At 36.8% G+C, this 20581-nt stretch overlaps 1 protein-coding gene across 1 annotated transcript in view; it reads right to left on the reverse strand.

Annotated features, from left to right (window-relative positions):
* LOC136825227 (uncharacterized) overlaps positions 1-20581 on the reverse strand; it is a 595353-nt gene that overhangs the window by 256817 nt on the left and 317955 nt on the right. Inside the window, exons 11-12 of the mRNA XM_067081250.1 lie at positions 15248-15359; positions 14263-14452 (exon numbers count right to left, since the gene is read on the reverse strand). Coding sequence (XP_066937351.1) covers positions 14263-14452; positions 15248-15359 — 302 coding nt within the window. The remainder of the gene's footprint in view (positions 1-14262; positions 14453-15247; positions 15360-20581) is intronic.

A 20581-nucleotide genomic window follows, 5' to 3' on the forward strand; every position in this document is an offset into this window, starting at 1 on the left:
CTACTACCAGAGGTCCGCGGGCAGATCATTGAGGCATGAACCCCTGCGTTTGGACCTGATCAGGATGGGCGCATAGCTTGACGGACTCCACAAAAGCGGCAAATCGGGTGTCCACGCCAGCACACCCCATCAACTGCCTCCAGCTTGTCCAAGTTCAGAGACACTTATACTGGGGAGTCTGTGATTCTCGTATGTGGCGAACAGGTCCACTTCCAGTTGTGAAGCATGTTGGCCATTGCCTGAAATGATTGGTTGTCCAACATCCACTCCTATGTGTGGCTACTCACCAATTTGAGACCCCTATCAGACGAATCTCAGATGAGATAGCTTTGTCAGAATTCTGTGCTAGGACTCTTCTCCTTAGTATCTTAACCTCTTCCATCTTGCTAGAAGTTGCCACCAAAAGGCTTCCAGAAGATTCCAGGACACTTTTAGCCATTGTGACTAAAAGTCTTATGAGAACCCTATGGGAAGCACTCTATGACTTTTTAGACTGGTGCATAAAAGTGCGAATGGAAACACTGGAAGGCTCCAACAAGTCACTTCTCAATGTGATTGCTTTATTACAGTCTAACCCCGTCTATATGGACCTGTTTGAGGATTCTGTTGTAACTCAACTAATCAAGCAAGCAAGCCAACAAAATTGTAGTGTACGCTCTTCTCAGAAAAGAAGAATTCAGGAAACAAAAAGCCTGAAATTTCCCTTTACCCAATTCAAAAAAGGCTCATTTTGATAAAAAATCACACAAGCCTGCAGTCACCTCCAAAAATTTTCCTCATAAACAGATAAATGGTCAGAGGGGACAACCCCCTTCAAAAGGACAGCAACAGCCACATCAGCAAGGACATCCTTTTCACAAGGTCCAAAAACCATCTCATAAAGGAAGAGGAAAAGCAACGCCCAAAATGCCTATCAAGGGAAAAGGTGGAAGAGGGAGATACCAATAGGAATTGTTTGGTCGGGGGTCGGTTTCAAAGACACCAAAGGGAATGGAAGTCTTCTCCTAGGGGACACAGCATTGCTCTCATCAGGCTGGGGTAGAAATGGTCTCATCCACCCTGCCTTTAAAGGGGTTCTTTCAAGAACCAGACCCCTTTCTGGAACTCTGGAAGATTATGTGCAGAAGGTCCTGTTAAAAGGTCCCACAGAGAAACATGCGTATATTTGCCACCAAGCACGTCTCTTCAGTGTTCCCAAAAAGAATTCCTCTGAACAAGGAGTGATCCACGACCTATCAACATTGAACAAGTACATTGTTTGCCAAAAGTTTCAGATGACTACTGTTGCCCAAGTACGTTCAGTCATCCAAAAGGGACTTGGACAGTTTCTATAGGTCTGAAAAATGCATACTGGTACGTCTCTATCGCTGCTCCCTTCTGCACCTTCCTAGGGTTCTGGATAGGGAAAGATACATACAGGTTCAAAGTCATGCCTTTTGAGCTAAACATAGCCCCATGAGGTTTTACAAAATTAGCAACAGTAGTTGCCAGGGAACTCAGCAAAGAAGGAATATAACTAATAGCGTGCCTATACGACTGGTTAAATCTGGGGTTCCACAAGAAAAGAGTGCTTGAAAAACCTAACAGCAGTGGTCAACATATTGGTCAACAGACTCCAGTCAAAAGGTTTTATAATAAATTTGAAAAACTCCTACCTCACGCCCAGCAGACGCTTTCAGTGGCTGGGGCTGTGTTGGGATACTCTTCACAGCCTGTTCTCTCTCTCATCAAAACTCAGAACTGAATAAGGAAAAACCTTAAAATTTTCCTGGCACAGCCCAGTGTTTCCAGACGGCAATTAGAACGCACAATGGGTCTGCTGCAGTTTGCATCAGTAATAGATCCAATACTCAGATTGCAATTGAAAAACATGAACAAATTTTGGCTATTGCATGTAAAAAAAGATGCGCGGCCGATCTCACCAAAAGAATCAGAAAGTTAGGGAGATACTTAGGCCTTGGACCCGGAAGGAATCTCTGGTGGAACAGGTCACCCTAAATCCTCCATACGTACGAGTGACAATACACACAGATGCCTCGTTGACAGGTTGGGGAGGACATGGGGAGGATCATCAGGTAGCAGGGAGGTGGTCAGCTACTCTGAGGAAGTGTCATATCAATTTCCTGGAACTGATGGCTGTCTTTTTGTCTCAGAAAACTCACACATCCAGAAGACACACACATTCTGTTGGTTCTAGACAACACGACTGCAATGTCCTGCATCATGAGATCAGGATAACGTTCACCTCATCTCATTACTTTATTATTAAAAAAGTTTAACCATACCACTAAGCTGACTATCAGTTCTCATAGGGTTGGCCCAAAGGATTTGGTTGAAATGACAGGACTAGGCTAGAAGCCTACCACTGGGACCAAATAGGTCACTTGAATGGAAATTAAAATTAAATTAAAAGCTGCAAAAAGGCTCCGCTTTCATACTGGAACACACTCACACAATAAATACATTTATACTTATGTTTCCATATACACTCACTAAAAAGGTATATTAAAATTCAGAATAAACTGAGTGAAATCTTAAAATTTACTTGCTTTAAAATTCATTAGACTGATTGATTGATTTTTTATGTTTTATCAATTAACTCACAGCTTTTCATGAACATTAATATGGGTATTACTGAAAATGTTGAAGATTCCAAAAAAAATTTTTATTGATCTATTTCCAAAATTTGATAATTGCTGCAGGTTATATTTTGAACATTCACACAATACATGCTTAACTGTTAACAAATTACTTTGCAATCTGGGCATTTGGGAGGGGGTCACATAGACTGTTCATTAAGTATCCATGTGCTAAACAAGTATGGCCTATTAAGAAACAGAATTACTTGTGTGTGTGTCTCTCTCTCTCTCTGATATGATCAACTCCATTTTCCAACACTGGATTTTATCAGTTTTGATTTATTATTTTCAGGTTCTTCATTCCACATATTTTGCCATTTACTTACAATGATTGTTTTTATATATCTTATATAGTCACTAATAAGGCTGTCTACATTTGCTCTTGTCATGTGGACTGCTCCTTTAGCTGCTTTATCAGCCTCTTCATTTCCCTTAATCCCTACATGGGCAGGGATCAACATATTTCAATATTTTTTCCCTTATTATACAATTTATGGAGTGAAAACTTAATATGTTTTACAATACTATTGTAATGGGAAAATATGCCTTTAATTATTTAGTGATTTGTTTAGGAATTGATTCATCATCCTCCTCTAATATCTTTACACTACAGTTGTAAGAGTGACTGGGACGATAAAATGTTTTCATTTTTTGTTGGGGACATCGAATGCATAGCAGTGAGCCCAGTCCCTTGTTTGTTTTTCTTTCACTCTGAGTATGGGAGTACATGCTGTCCTGAATCTTTCGTCTGCATATTGGTAACACTAAAGAAACATGTAAGGACGGAACGCTGTTGGTGTGAAGAGAACGTCAGCGGTCCACCCTTCATTTTGGCTATTTTAACAAATTATTATCTATCCCTGCAAGGTAAGCTTTTAAAGTAGTAATATTACCGTTAGTTCATTAGTTGGAACAGATCACTATCATGAAAGAACAGTAGCAGACGAAGATTTAAGTGGATCGTTGTTGCATGCCCAGTCAAACGTGATTGCAACGCTTAACGTGAAAATTTTGTAGTCGTGAAATATTCTTCACATTCATTAGTTGTCATGATATTTTTGCTGTGTTAGTTTGAATTGTAACTTGCCATTTGATAGGGTTGTAAAACGTTAGGAAAAGATAGTTATAAGTATTTTGTTTGTATAAAGTTTTTGTAAATACCAGTGCCTAAAAAGGTGCCACAAAAATGGCCGTCCGACAGGGCATCTTAGGTTTACCCCTACCTCCTCATGGAAGTTTCCACTGCCGATCACGATCTTAGACTAGGCTATACAGTAATTTAAGAAGGCCTACCCTAGACTAATCCTGTTTGAATGAGGAATTATGACAATTTTTTGTTACAAATAGCTTAGGCTATATCTATAAAAAGTTCATGAAAACTTAATTACATAGGACTTAGCCTATACCCTCATTAAACTAACCTAACTTGTGGCCTATTGTAACCTAGTCAAAAATCAGCCATGTAAACTTTGCATAGGCTATCCTTAACGATTTCTGAAGAGGCCTAGCCTAGAATATATCCTGTTGAAAGGCACCTTAGCCTAGTTTTACCTCAGTTTAAGTGTTTCTCAGAAATCTTTCAGGTAGTCTTATCCATTGATATATGTTGTGTACAAACATTTAGTACTGTGTGGAGTAGAGTATCAAATGATTTACACCTTACTGTAAATTAATTGATTCCAGGGCTGCTCCATGTTTGATACTTATCCTATTAGGAAGGAAAAGCAGTTCCCATAGTATGTAGTTGATATATTTTTTGAGGTCTCTCAATATAAAGAGTTATTTTTGTTGTTTTAAAATACTCACTTGTATTGTTTTTCTTGAAATAAAAATTAAATAAAAGGAATATTTCCAGGGACCTAGTCCAGGAGTCCTGAAGAATATGTAAATTGGATCTAGTCCAGGAGTTCTGAAGACTATGTAAATTAACCAAGCCCGGGAGACTAGGCCTGGGAGAAATTTGGCATGATGTAATGAGTAATAAAGAAACAACTGAGTACCAGGGATTTTCTTCAGTACCATCGTACCTTACCACTAAAATGGAAATCAGCACTTCAATTGCCTCCCAGTGGGAAGACATCGCTTGGCCTCATCAGTAATAAGACCCATACACCCAAGGAATATCATGTAATAGCAGGTAGGACAGGCCAACCCTAATTCCCAGGCAGCGTGGCGTCAGTAGTCTTCATACCCATCGTGTCAACTATGACACAGTACCATTCTCCGACCCTGTCTCCAGGCAAGAAGACTGACAACAAGCATCTGTATAGTAGTATTATTATTCTCTCTTTTCTCGTATCTTAATGTCTTGGTGGGGGAAAAATCCTCCCGTGACACTATTTTTTTCATTATAGCTTTGAATGGCTTCTATTGCACTTCAGGAGTCACTATAAATCAGAAAATTATTGCATGAGGCTTCTCTAATTATTTTTATGGCAGATGCTATTGCACATAACTCAGCTGTAAATACCGAGGCACTATCTGGTAGAGAGAACTGATACTGCAGCATATCCCACTCCGTACTGTGACTTAGATCTGTCGGTGTGTATATTGTGTAATGTGGACCTTTTCAGATTATATGTTACTGTATGTTGTCTATGGTGTTCTGGAGTATATGAATAACTGGTGTTCTGGAGTATATGAATAACTTTTTGATAAACATTTTAAGTGTGTACAAATTTTCATTTTATTCATTGTCCAAGGTGGAGGTAATTTTAATATTAAAGGTAATTGCATATTTATGTTTAGCGACTCAAACAATCTTCTAGCTCTAATTGGGAAAGGAGGTGGATGATTGTTTATAAACAAATCTTTAATCCAAATAATTTTTTGGTTGGAGAATCATTTGCCTGAATTCTCAGAGCACTCTTCATTGTTACTAGCTCTCTATGGAGAGAGGAGAGGTAGTTCACCACATTCAACTTGTAAAGAAGACGTAGGTGATGATCAAAAAGCTCCTGAACTTATTCTAAGGCCTTCATTATGAACTGGGTCTAACATTGTCAGCGTTGCGTCTGAGGCCGAGCCATATATTTAGCTTCCATAATCAATGATAGCCAGCACTGTTGCTTTATACAATAAAGTAAGGGTATGTCTATCGGTTCCCCAAGTAGTGTTTGATAGTTTTTTTTTAATTAGATTTAATGCTCTTTTACATTTTGATTTCATGTGTGTTAAGTGGGCTTTCCAGTTTATGTGAATATCAAATACTAATCCCAAAAATTTTGCTGTTGGCCAATTGGTATGGAATGATTTCTGATTTTTAAATCTATTTCTTCACCTTTTTTCCACTTTTTATTTTTAATTAGATTTAATGATCTTTTACATTTTGATTTCATGTATGTTATGAGGGCTTTCAAGTTTACGTGAGTATCAAATATTAATCCCAAAAATTTTGCTGTTTGGCCAATTGGTATGGAATGATTTCTGATTTTTAAATCTATTTTTTCACCTTTTTTCCAATTTTTATTTTTATAAAACATTACTTTCCAAGTTTTTTGTAAAGAAAATTTAAAGCCTACAGATGAGGCCCATTCATCTATTTTTATTATAGTTTTATTAATGATTCACTCTGCATGTTTTCTGCGAGATGCTGAATAATATATGGCAAAATCATCCATATGCAAGTTACTTTTAATTCTGATTGGTAGATTACTACTGATATCGTTTATTGCTAAAGTAAACAGTGTGTCAGCAAGGACGCTTCCTTGTGGAACACCATTTTCGAGTGCGATTTGTTAAAAAGGTTTGGATAAACCTAGGTAAATGTACACGGATGCTGTTTTTATGTAACATTTCTAACATTGCACATCTCCATGTAATATCATATGCCTTTTCAATTTCAAAAAAGATGGCTATAGTAATTTGTCTTCATTCAAATCCTCTTCGTATGTGGTCTTCCAAGTTAGACAACGAATCCAGTGTAGATCTGTTACATTGTGACCCAAATTGAGTGGGAGTCAAAATTTTATTTTCTCGAATGTGCCATGTTAGCTGAGCATTTACCATTTTCTCTAGTAACCTGCATAAACAACTTGTTAAAGAAATTGGTCTGTAATTGTTTACATTACTGGGATCTTTTCCAGGTTTGGGGACAGGAATAATTATAGCTTTACACCATTCATCTGGAAATAAATTTCGAAGCCATAAATGATTATAAAACTCTAATAAGTATGTCTTTGCTAAAGGTGCTAAATGGCAGACCATTTCAAAACAAATACTGTCACTTCCAGGGGCAGATTTATTGCTGTTCAACAGAGCAAATTCTAACTCTCCCTTATTACATTTTCTATTACAATATACATCTATTGTTTCAAAATTTATTGTTATTAATTCTATTTATTTTTCCCTTGGGAAATGCTCATCTAAATTTTTGTTGCTACTTACTTTTGCTAAATTTTCACCTGTTACATTACTTATTTCTTTAGGATCAAGTATTCTTTTCCCAACTTTTATTATGGCATGTCTGGGGTGGTTTAACATGGGTACCATTTATTTTCCTGAATTTTTCCCATATTTTTGTATGGAAGTATTATTAGAAATCTGATATACATTTCCTCCATGAAATGATTCTTCCTGAATTACTTCTCTTTTAAATTTTGCAGGTATTTTGCTATATAGAGGTTTTAATGTATCAATTTCTAATAATAATGTAGTCAGTTTTTGTAAAGTTCCTTCTAATATCGGTAATGTTTTGTTTATTTTACTGAATTTTCTATTCAAATTATCTAATCATTTTCCAATTTGGTGTTTTATTTTCATTAATTCTGTTAATTTTTCAGACCACCATGAGACTTTGTGTTTTGTTGGATGAGATTTGGATTTTGGTATTGCTTTATCAACAGCATTTTTAATGAAATCAACAAGAAATTTATTAGTTTCATTATGGTCTTTTAAATATTCAAATGGTGGGATATTCCTACAGTGGAATTCATATAGCTCCAAATCTACTTTATAAATGTTATATTGGGGGACATGCTTGGTGGAATTATTTTATAATAATGAAATTAATATTGGAAAATGATCCCTTGTATGCAAGTCGTCAACTGTATTCCAATCCAATCTGTCAACTATGTTTGTTGTACATGGAGTTAAAAACATGGAGTTAAGTTGATTGAGGAAAATGTTCCATGCGTTTTAGAAAAATATGTGCTGATTTTGTTATCATTTATACAGCACATGTCATATGAATCTATGAATTCTTCTATTTTACTTCTTGCTCTATTTGCATCTGTACAATTACAGTCCCACATTGGGTTGTGAGCATTAATATCACCTACTATTAAAGTAGGTTCCTTGGCATTATTAAGTAATTCTTTAAGTTTGTCAAAGTCTCACCTCCTCTCAACATGCTAAGGCTACCCATCCTTCGGATGGCACAAGTAAAGAAGTGGCATCTCTCTGCAATTCACCTCAGAGGGTCTCTCAACTCAATAGCAGACTCTCTATCAAGAAAACGACAGCCTCAACAGAGTGGATGTTGGACAACCACTCTTTCCACACAATAGCCAACATGCTTACACAACTGGAAGTGGACCTGTTCACAACATACAAGAATCACAAACTCCAAGTATGTGTCTCCGAACTTGGAAATCAAGCATTAGCAAGAGATGCCTTCCTACAAGACTAGAACAAGTAGAGGACGATATATCTTTTTCCTCCATTGTCCCAGATTTTGAAGGTTTTGAGCAAACTCCTAACCTTTAAAGGTACAGTTTACTTAATAGCCCCAAATTGGCCAAACAGGCACTGGTTCCTATTACTTCAACAACAGCCAAAAAGATAAAATTCCACTATCGTCTGCTGTTCTATCCCAGATAGTAGGAGGGAAAATTGTTTACACATCCTCCTTTCTGATTAGATACCTTCACATATGGATTTTTTAAATATTATATCTACCGTGAAAGCTACTTGTCCGGATTCAGTGTGCCGGGATGTTTTGCTCATCTGGCACGGGATGCAGCTCCTTGCCCACCGGCGGACGTCCTTGTTGATGCCGTGCCAGACGAACTTGTCAGTCATGAGGCGTGCCGTTGTGCGCCCCGATAGATGGGAGAGGTCATGGATGATGTCGAACACTTGTTTCCTCCTTGATGCGGGAACCAGGGGGCGTGGGCAGCCTGTGCTGGTGTCGCAGAGGAGAGTTATGTCCGAGTTTGCTAAGGGCACATCTTCCCATTTGAGAACTGTCACTGCTGTCCTGTAGTCTGCTGTCTCCGGAACGGCTGCTTGTTCCTTCGCGAGGTCTTCGTAGTCGATACCAAGGTGAAGGGAATTGATCTCTATTCTTGACAGAGCATCAGCCAATGGGTTTTTCTTGCCAGGGACGTAGTTGATGATGCAACCGAACTTGGAGGTGGCCAAGGGCTGGGGTGTGCCGTTCACCAGTTGCTCTAGTACTGCACCGCAGGCGATGCTGGCTTCTGTTGTCAACCTGAGGGCAGCGGCGGGGTTGTGGTCAGTTGTTAAGGTGGTGGCACTGGAGAGGGCCCTTTTCGTCTGGATGAATGCCTGCTGCTGCAGAGCTTCCCATGTTAATGTTTTCGGTTTCCCCTTCAGGATTGATGTCAGGGGGTACATGATGTGGGCAACGTCTGGGATGAAGCGCCGGTAGTAATTTATCATCCCAAGGAATTCCTGAAGGGCCTTGATGGTTTGGGGTTCTGGGAAACTTTCTATAGCCTTTTCTTTAGAGACGGTGGGGTGCACTCCTGCTGGGGAAATCTCATGGCCCAGGAAGTCTACTTTTTCTTGCCCGAAGATGCACTTTCGAACCTGACAACTAATACACTGTCCTGCAGGCGTTTCACGACGGCGTGGACATGGCGAAGGTGTTCCTCTGGGGACCTGGAAAAAATGAGGATGTCGTCAATGTAGCAGATGCAGGAGGGCAGATCTCCCAAGATGGTATCCATCAGGCACTGGAAGGTGGCGCCTGCGTTCCTGAGACCGAAAATGGAATAGGAAGATGTGTTGCTCCCGAAGGGCGTGATGATGGCGGTCTTTGAGACGTCGTCGGGATGCACAGGGACTTGGAAGTATGACTTCAGTAGATCCATCTTGGAGAAAATTTTGGCTCCATGGAGGGTGCCTGTTAGGTCTTGCATGTTAGGGAAGGGGTAGTGATCTGGTGTTGTTACCAAATTCAGGTGCCGATAGTCCCTGCAGGGCATCCATGAACCATTGGAATCCTTTACCATGTGGAGAGGGGACGCCCACGGGTTTGATGCCTTTTTACAAACGGACATGCATTCCATTTCTGTGAAGGCCCGTTTGGCGTCTTGTAACTTCTGGGGGGGACAGACGTCGGAACTTGGCATGGGTTGGTGGGCAAGTCGTGGTGATGTGGTGGAAGATGCCGTGCTTTGCCAAAGCCCCAGGTGACTGGCGTAGTTCTGGTTTGAACACGCCCAGGAATTCCTGTAGGAGGGACATGTAGCTGTTGGGGGCTGCGGAGCATATGAAGAGCATCCCGGGTCTGGTGGAGAGCTGATGGGAATGGCACGTCCCTGTGTCGAGGAGACGTTGTCTGGCGACGTCGACTAGGAGTCAGTGGTGCCCTAGGAAATCCGCGCCCAGCAGAGGGAACTTAACATCCACTAAGACGAAAGGCCAGTGGTATCTGCACCCCAGGATTGAGATAGCCCAGGTCGTTGTGCCATAAGTGCAGACGGGAGTTCCATTTGCTTCTATGAGGGAAGGTAGTGAGCCAGGTATTTTTTCTAAACCTTCACTGGATGACGGGGAAACTGACTGCATTGCCCCCGTATCAACCAGCAGGCAGCGTTTAAGAGATCTCGTCAGTGATGAAAAACCCTGCTGGGCGGGGGAAGTTGGGTTTCGTGGCCACAGCTGTTATTTGTGGCCGCCTTTGTCATTTTTTGTGACAGAACATGGAGGCCTGCAGGTTCTGGCATTGGTCCCAAACTTTCTATGGTAGAAACAGCATGCCAGGTTTGGCCATGTCCTGTGCTCTCTGAATAGCGGTCTCTTCTTATAAACGGTGTTGATGTCTCCGTCGTCGTCGCTGTCTTCCTCCGAAAGGTTGCAGGCTCCCAGGGAGGCGGCGTGTGTCGAGGCCTTGGTGGCCTTGTATAGTTTCTGGGCGCCGTCGACTAAGGCATCCATGTCCAGGTTCTCTGCGTCCCTTATCTGGCGCCGAACTTCCTGCAGGAGGCACCAAAGGAAGATTGCTTTTGTCAGGTCAGTTGTTCTCTTCCTCCCATTCTTAAAATCACGACCTGGTTGTATTATTAACCCCTGCAGCTGGTCCCAGGCTTCCCTGGGTGATCTAGCTCTGAGGGGCTGGGATAACAGGTCGAATGCACACTGCACTCTCTCGGACATGGGCATGGGTAGGAATTCAAAGCAGTTTGTTTTTAAGTCTGTGTATGTGACTTTGTCTGGTTGCGCATCTAGCCAGAGGGAGATTCTATTGAATACTTCTTCTGGGAGCGCTGTCATGACTATGTCTGATTTTGTAGCATCGTCTGAGATGCACACCATGCAGAAAATGCGGCGTCTGCGTGCGGGAACCATAATGCCATGTTTTTGGCATGAGAACGGGTAAGTTTGACTGTGTCTGGCTTTGTTAGTGAGAGCGGCGTGCAGACGACGCTTGTGGGTTCACATTGAGGTTCTACTTCTGACATCTTGACTGCTCATGCACCAAAATGTGGGACACCATATTGAGTCTGTTAATGGTACAGATTTGTTCGAGAAGTCGAATGAAGTGCCAAAACGTGCCCTTTTTCAGTACGCTTTCGTAGTTAATCCATTAATGGCATGGTTTCTGTCAGGTAGGGTGTTATCAGAGGCCTAAACTTTACACCATAGTTAGTCTGCTAAGGGCTCTCTGATGGTGCGGTCGTAGTTAGTCCGTCAATGGCTGGGCTAAAACCGCGCTACCTGTCCCTGACCTGGGGTCACCAGTGTGAGGCTTCAAAAAAAGTCAGAAGTGAAAGACTGATTCTTTATTATTCTCGACACGTGTTTATAAGACAAAAAGCGGACGGAAAGGTAGCGGGCGACCTGAGACCCCACCCCATACGTCCTACAGGATTTGTGTTTTCTAGCAAGCATAAAAACGTGGGACATTGTTACATGACATATAAAAGGTAGATATACATATCAGCAGAAAGGCCGTACAATAATGCATAAAATGAGGTACACAAAGAATCTGAAATAAAGACAGGTAAAATACATGACAAGATTAATGTACATCTGAAAAGGAGAAACACAAGGAAAGAGAGGCACGATTTGTCACTCTTACAGATCAAGTCCTTCTAATTTACACTTGAGCTAGAGAAAGATGAAGGTTTACCTTTTTGGGCATTTATATTAAAAGGGAATCTTTTAATTATAAATTTAGTATTTATTGGAAAAAGAAAATTAGACATATGTACACGATTATTCAGGGCATCATATAGATATCAAAATTTCAGCTTTTTCATCAATGTTTCTTCAAGCCTTGCGAATAGTCAGTCTGAGTTTCCAGATCAAGAATTCAAAAACATCAGAAAAATAGGAAGAGATCTATGCTACCCAACCCACAGCATGAATATCTGTTATAATAAAGCTATAAAGACCTTCTATGAAAAATTGGAGGGAAAAAAAAAAGAGGTCCTCATACACCCTTTGTTTGCCACATTTTCTTGGACTTAAAGCTGTACAACCTTTTTTAAAAATGTTTAATACAAATGTACCTTCACATATAATATCAAAAAGATGCATATAAAAAAAATAGCACCTGAGAAGATAGCAATATTGTATACAAAGTCCTTGTATGGATTGTGATTTATTTTACGTCAGACCAATAAAGAATTAAAACAACACAAATCTTCATGATTAATATATATATATATATACAATATATATATATATATATATATATATATATATATATATATATATATATATATATATATATATATATTTTATATGTAAATTTAATATAAAAATTTTGTAGTTTATATAAACTGATAAAAAAAATATTGCTAATAAAATTAAGAATACTTCAACTAACTTTCTGTGTGCCATCAGTCTGAACTAAAAAAAAAAAAAGGATATTCTGAAGAAATATGTGATATTACCTGCAGATATGGATAATAGTAATTTTGAATTTACCGGTATATGTAAAAAATATGCTCAAGTTTTCATCTCAGAAATAGAATCTAGTAATAACTTTGAAAGGTCTAATACTGATCTACAAAAGTTTAATTGATTGTTTATAGACATACTTAATTCATATGTAATATATACTATATGTATATGTATATATTATATATATATATATATATATATATATATATATATATATATATATATATATATATATATATATATATATATATATATATATATAGTATATATGTATATATATGTCTAATATAATATATATATATTTATTCTATTACTTTTATTAAAAATAATTATATTTTTATTTAATTTTGGTAGGGGTCTGAATTTAGGGCTAAGTTTAAAAATACTAATAACAGTATCATTACAGTATTAAGAACATCTAGATTGCCTGCTACAACATGTTTATGGACATCATCTTTAAAACTATTATTTCCACATGAATATGGCACATCTTCTACATTTCTAATATTTAAGTTCTTGGCCGTTTTAGTGTCATCAAAAGTAATATTACCTCATTTTTTTTAGCACATGAACATCTTATGGTGTAAATTTAAAGGGAAAATCAACATTGAAACTAGTCTGTGTATTAATTTTGAGATATTCAGGTAATCAACGAATTCATGATTAAAATTTCATACCAATTAAGCACTAATTATCTAATATTATCAATTTATAAAATCCAATTTAGGTTATTAAGGTTATATTCAAGCAGATCAATTATTAAATTCTATTCAAGACTATAGTAAAAAGTTCTTTGTTTTAACATAATCAAGTAATGTTTGGCTTTGCTTTATTTCAATCCCAAACTTTTGCCTGTATTTCTACAGAATTATCCATAAATTATATACAAGAGTATTTTTTTTCTTTCATGTACGAGCTCATGAAAATCAACAAACTTATTATTTCTTATATGACTTCTTTTCCTTACACTTCTACTTATGGTATCGAATATGAAAATTTTCTTTAAAAATAAATTTTTTACTTAAAAACTTGAGTAACTGCACTATTATTAGAATTTAAATGAAGAAAGATACTTCTTAGCATCTCCATGAATGTGTTATTCATTGTTAATTTAAATGAAGAAAGATACTTCACAACATCTCCATGAATGTGATATTCATTGTTAACAAACAATACAGTACAGCACATACTATAAGGGGAAAATTCATTCTTAAAGAAAAGAAGGGAATGTTTGCATGGAGGTGCAACCAGCAAACTAAGGCCTATCACAACTTTGAAAATTCACTCACTTCACAAGGCCTATGAATAAATTAATCTTCAAGCACTTATACATTTACATATTTTTGTGGTTACTTTTATACCTTATTTAAAACATTATGGTTTGTATTTTGTTTAGTGACAAAACCTAAATGTAAAATAAAGACAAATATTTAGTGTATAAAACACATCAGTGTGCACTGCAAAATAACACAGTGCCAATACAGTATATGATATAAAAAAAAAATAAGGAATATCAACTCACCTGTAAGGGCGTTCATTTGTGTGTGTCCTCATGTGTTTTCTCAAGCTACCTGAGTCAATAGATCGATACTGACAGTTTGGGTGCTGGCACCAGTACGGTTTAACATTAGTGTGAATTCTAGTGTGAACTTTCAATTTATCACTCCGAGAAAAACACGTACCACAAACGTCACAACGGTAAGGTTTTTCCCCTGTAAAGATGGAAGGACTTTACTTAACTGACTGCTACCTGTATTCTTCACTCAAGACAATTTCCTTTGAAAAGAGCTATTTTAGGCATTCTCTAATTGCTTTAGACATGCTTTAAGGATGTCCAAAGTAACCAAGAGCCAGCCAGGTCCACGTTCTCCATCATCCCAATCATGTCTAAAGCTTGTGCCATCCTGACACATCCAGTGTAAGCACTTACAAAATAACACTTACTGAATGAGCTTGTACTGAACATACTTCATTATAGGTGCTGGCATAAAGAGTAATTCAGCAAAGACTTCTAAAGAATCTTTAATAATTCCCATCATATCACTAGCTAAAGAACTCACTTCATCACCAATCTTCCAGACTCTTATTCCCTGACATGAATTGTTAACCATCATAACCGCCCTCTTCCAAGGCCACTAATGCCATCAAGATGAACCCTTACTTTGGTTTTACCACTGCAGAATGAAATAAGAGTTTGTTACACTACAAATTTTGAACTCTATGAAAATCAAATACAAATGTATTTAAACGTTATGATGTCTTTGCAGTACTGTTTCAAGGACATGGCTGGTATTTTTCTACCTTAAGTCTCCAGAAATTTAAAGTACACTTATATTGTACAATACAAATTTTCTCTCAGCTTTGTACCTTGAAGAATATGTGTTTTAGAAGAAATTAATATTTTTTATATTTGCAACATACCATATCATAAGAGTTATACTTCTACTGAACATTTGAGAATGAAACTACCTATGAAGTTCAAACATACTGTACTGCTTATTACTAACCAGTATGCTTGCGAATGTGTCTATTAAGGTCTTTGTTGTGAGTTGTGGTGAAGCTGCAACCTTTAACAGGACACTCTTTCTCTTTGCGCAAATTATCATATACAACCATCATCTGGAAAAATATAAAACCACAATTATTAAAAACAGAGGTGTAAGAGGTGCACTCATATTCCAGAATACATTACCAGAAAACTAAATATGATCACCTGACAAAGGAAAAGATAGGATCGTAAGAGTGAGAAAAAAGAGCCTTCATAATGAGATATGTGTGCAAACAGTATTATATATATATATATATATATATATATATATATATATATATATATATATATATATATATATATATATATATATATGCCTATAAAATCACAGTAGATGCACGTGACTTCAGTGTATAAGTGAATCCCACAGGAAAATGACAGGCAGAAGTTCAGTGCCAAGCGCTTTCACGTTTATTAACACATCGTCTGGGCACAAATGAGACACAGATGAAAAGAAGGTTACAAAGTAAACAGAAAGAACAAGAATACCAGATGGTCAGCTGTCAAAGGGTAATAAACAGAAAGATAATCCAGGATAATCTGGGATCAAGTAGTCACAACTAAAACATAGGCCTAACTACAAGAGATACGAAAGTTTAGCTGTACAAAATCCAAAAACATGAATAAAATTGAATACTAGATGGTCAATTGCCAAGGGGTAATAAACAAAAGGGTAACCCAGGAAAATCCGGGATCACGTGGTCACAAACTAGAACCAAATACTCAGCATAAGAGATGTGGAATCTTACCCATTCAATTGCAGAAACATGTATAAAACTGGATACTAATTTTGCTTATATTTATCAACAACTTTTTTAATTATGAAGGCATTAAGTTTAAACATAAGCAAAATTAGTATTCAGTATTATACATGTTTTCTGCAATTTGAATGGGTAAGATTCCACATCTCTTATGTTAAGTATTTGGTTCTAGTTTGTGACGGCGTGATCCCAGATTTTCCTGGGCTACCCTTTTGTTTATTACTCCTTGGCAATTAACCATCTGGTATTCAATTTTATTCATGTTATTGGATTTTGTATGGCTAAACTTTCGTATCTCTTGTAGTTAGGCCTATGTTTTAGTTTGTGACTACTTGATCTCGGATTATCCTGGATTATCTTTCTGTTTATTACCCTTTGACAGCTGACTATCTGGTATTCTTGTTCTTTTTGTTTACTTTGTAACCTTCCTTTCATCTGTGTCTCATTTGTGCCCAGACGATGCGTTAATAAATGTGAAAGTGCTTGGTACTGAACTTCTGCCTGTCATTTTCCTATGAGATTCACTTTATATATATATATATATATATATATATATATATATATATATATATATATATATATATATATGCATATACATATATATATATATATATATATATATATATATATATATATATATATATATATATATATATATATATATATATTATATATATATATATATATATATATATATATATATATATATATATATATAATATATATATATATATATACATATATATATATATATATATATATATATATATATATATATATATATATATATATATATATATATATATATATATATATATATATATATATATATATATATAAAAGTAAAGAAGATGAACTGCAGTGTGGAAATCGTAGAAGAATAAGGTTGCATGAGCATTAAGTAATCCTTCAATTATCCGGATAGCCATTATACGAAACTCGACATTATCGAACACACTGTACCAGGGACCAAGGTCACAAAGATTTATGGATATATATATATCTACAGTATATCTATATATGTCTTTGGGACCTTGGTCCCTGGTACTGTGTGTGTGTCCGATAATGTCGAAGTTTCATATAATGGCAATCGGGATAACTGAAGGATTACTTAATGCTCATGCAACCTTACTCTCCTATGATTTCCACACTGCAGTTCATCTTTTACTTTACCTATATATATATATATATATATATATATATATATATATATATATATATATATATATATATATATATATATATATATATATATATATATATATATATATATATATATCTCTATGATTTCCACACTGCAGTTCATCTTCTTTACCTTTATATATATGTATATATATATATATATATATATATATATATATATATATATATATATATATATATATATATATATATATATATATATATATAATATATATATATATCTGAATTTCTATTATAAAAATTAAAGCGACTTTGAAAAATTCAAACACTCTCTCTCTCTCTGTTTGAATTTTTCAAAGTTGCTTTTTTAATTTTTATATATATACTGGTATAAAAAGCAAATCCCACAGGAATATGACAGGCAGAAGTTCAGTACCAGGCACTTTCACGTTTATTAACGCATTGTCTGGACACAAATGACACACAGATGAAAGGAAGGTTACAAAGTAAAGAAAAAGTAGACCCCCGCTATATCGTGGTCCAGCATTCACGGCTTCAGTTAATCATGGATTTTTCTATGGAACATATCTCCAAATATATTGCGGAAGATTCACTAATACAGTACACAGATTTTTTCATAAAGCAATATTCACCAATTACTATATTTTCATGTTATTTTTATGACGAAATACATTTTTTATGATAAAAAATGATTTACTAATTTTCAAATATTAATATTAGTGTAAACAGCAAAATATCAATAAAATTTTTTTTTTTTTTCAAAGCAAATTTAAATATTTAGATACAGTACTTAACTCTACTTGTGAATTCCCAAAGTTTCCCCTATCTACTGTAAAAAGAAAATTGGATGGCTTGAATATTCTCTCTCTCTAAGTAATGTACATATCCTTTAATGAAATATGAATTATTGTATCATAAACATAAAAATACAAAACTAAGAATCCAAGAAGTTCATGACGACATGGAATGAGAGCGTGCATACGTTCATACATGTTATAGTGATTTACTAATTTTTTTTATATTAATATTAAGATTACATAAACGATACGAGTACTCACCAATGATGAATGTTGGCTGAAGATGATGATAATGATGAATTAGCTGCGCAGTCTGATGAATGACGATGAAGATATGACTGCACAGCAAAGCAGAGGAATTACATCTCTGGGGGTGCCTCTTCCCCTTCCTCAGGCTCTCCTTCAGGCACTTCTTTAGGGGCTTTGGAAGGTCCTTCTTCATAGTAATAAGCAGCTGCTGTTGCTGCTTCTTCATGCTGACAAGGAGGTTTCTATGGGGCGCCCAAATCCCATCAAGGGCATATGAAAAGACTATGGAGTGTTGCCTATTAGGATCTCATGCCTCAGCCATCTCCTGCACCTCCTTAACTATTCTGTTAAGTCGGCACAGACGTTCCAAAGACAGGTCCTCATCCTCCTGCTCGTTCCCTGAACCTGGCGTGTCTTCTTCCTTGCTGGCAGACTTCGTTAACTCTTCCAAATCCTGGAGGGTCATGACCTTCCTCTGGTGCTTAGGCTTTTTGCCAGAAGCCTTAGAAGGAGCAGGGCGTTTAGGAGGCATCTTGGGGCATGACTACACAGATTAACACTCCCAACAAAGGCACAGAAAGTATACAGACACACAGCAAAATGCTCGAGCAGTAGAGGGAAGCTGGGCAGAGATGTTGGGTCATATGTGCATCAAATACAGTACAAGGTACTGAGCATGACAAGGCTGATATTTTGCACATGTACCCAGTATACTGTGCATTTTATTGATATTTTGCAGTGTTGTAAGATGATTCTGAATATATTAATGTTTTACAATGATAGCAGAGCATATCTAAAATACGTGGGTAGTTTGTAGAAAGGCGGGACTGCCTCCGAATGAAATGTTAGGTTTTCAATGTCTGCTGAACCTGTCCTGTTGTTCTATTTTCATTTTACTGTATTTTTGTGACTAAATACAGCACATTTTTTATGACAAAAGTGAATGATTAATTTTCAAATATTAATATTAATGTAAAAACAGCAAAATATCAATAAAGTGTATTAAATGTTTGCCCTAAAACCATCCCCCCAGGAATTCCAAACACAAAGCTTGTGACTGCACAGCTAATTCATCAAACAATATTCGGTATTATTTTAGAAAGAGGAACCAGCCCAAAATGACATGAAAATATGTTTTTCTAGGTGATTTTGATGTGTTTTGCACGAATATCACCTTCATTTTCCTCGGAAATTAACGGTTTTAGACTTTACTCAGAGCACCTACAGTTTCCCAAGGCCCACTCGACCGCCAACCAAATCGGCGGAAGAACACCAAACCAACATTGTCGTGCTTGCCAAGAATCTTTAAATATGCGGATAAGGCGCGGCGCCGTTCCGCCACGGCCTTACTGTAACCCTGTGGCTAGAGCGCAGCTAACATTACCTCTTGCCAGAAAATGTCGTGCTTGCCAAGAATCTTTAAATATGCGGATAAGGCGCGGCGCGTTCCGCCACGGCCTTACTGACAGCACACATAAACAGGACGACATGTTGGTTTTGGTGTTCTTCCGCCGATTTCGGTCGGCGGTTGAGTGGGCCCGGGAAACTGTAGGCGCTCCGACTAAAGTCTAAAACCATTAATTTCCGAGGAAAATGAAGGTGATATTCGTGCAAAACACATCAAAATCACCTAGAAAAACATATTTTCATGTCATTTTGGGCTGGTTCCTCTTTCTAAAAATTTACCCAATATTCATCACTGGTTAGTACCTGTGTGATTTACGTAATCTTAAACCTCATTATTTTGTATATTTTTTTCAATGGATATTTAAATATTTAGTAGAATACTTCACTGTTCCCTGTACTTGAGAATACACCAATGTCACCACTATCTGCATTAATAGAAAATGGTAAGGCTTGAATACTAATGTATAAAAGAAAATGTATGAGCCTGAATATAGGGATAACTTGGTTAGTTTTTGCCTTAATAAGAGTAACAGTTGTAGGCGTGTTCACTCATAGCTGCAAGCCATATATTTTTAAAGGTAAAATGTTGTAAGATGACTTTGAAGTGATATTAGTGTTTTAAGATGATAGTTTAAGGTATATTTGGTGTTGGAACTATTACCCCTTAAGGGGTGGGCTAGTTATATATCATGCACACCCCATGACCGGGCAAACTTTAAGGTTGGCCAATTTAAGAAAAAACACATCAATGGAAAGATGAAGATATGCAAATGCACATGGTGTAAGAAGGAAAATTCGAAAAAGTCTTCCCTACCTTCCACCGGAGGTTGAAAGTGATTATTTACAACCCTGTGTGGGACCTCTTTCACAAAACACTTGTAAACTTTACCAAGATATACATATTTTTTCTAATAA

This window comes from Macrobrachium rosenbergii, chromosome 37, assembly GCF_040412425.1.
Source record: "Macrobrachium rosenbergii isolate ZJJX-2024 chromosome 37, ASM4041242v1, whole genome shotgun sequence".
Classification (NCBI taxonomy): Eukaryota; Metazoa; Arthropoda; class Malacostraca; order Decapoda; family Palaemonidae; genus Macrobrachium; species Macrobrachium rosenbergii.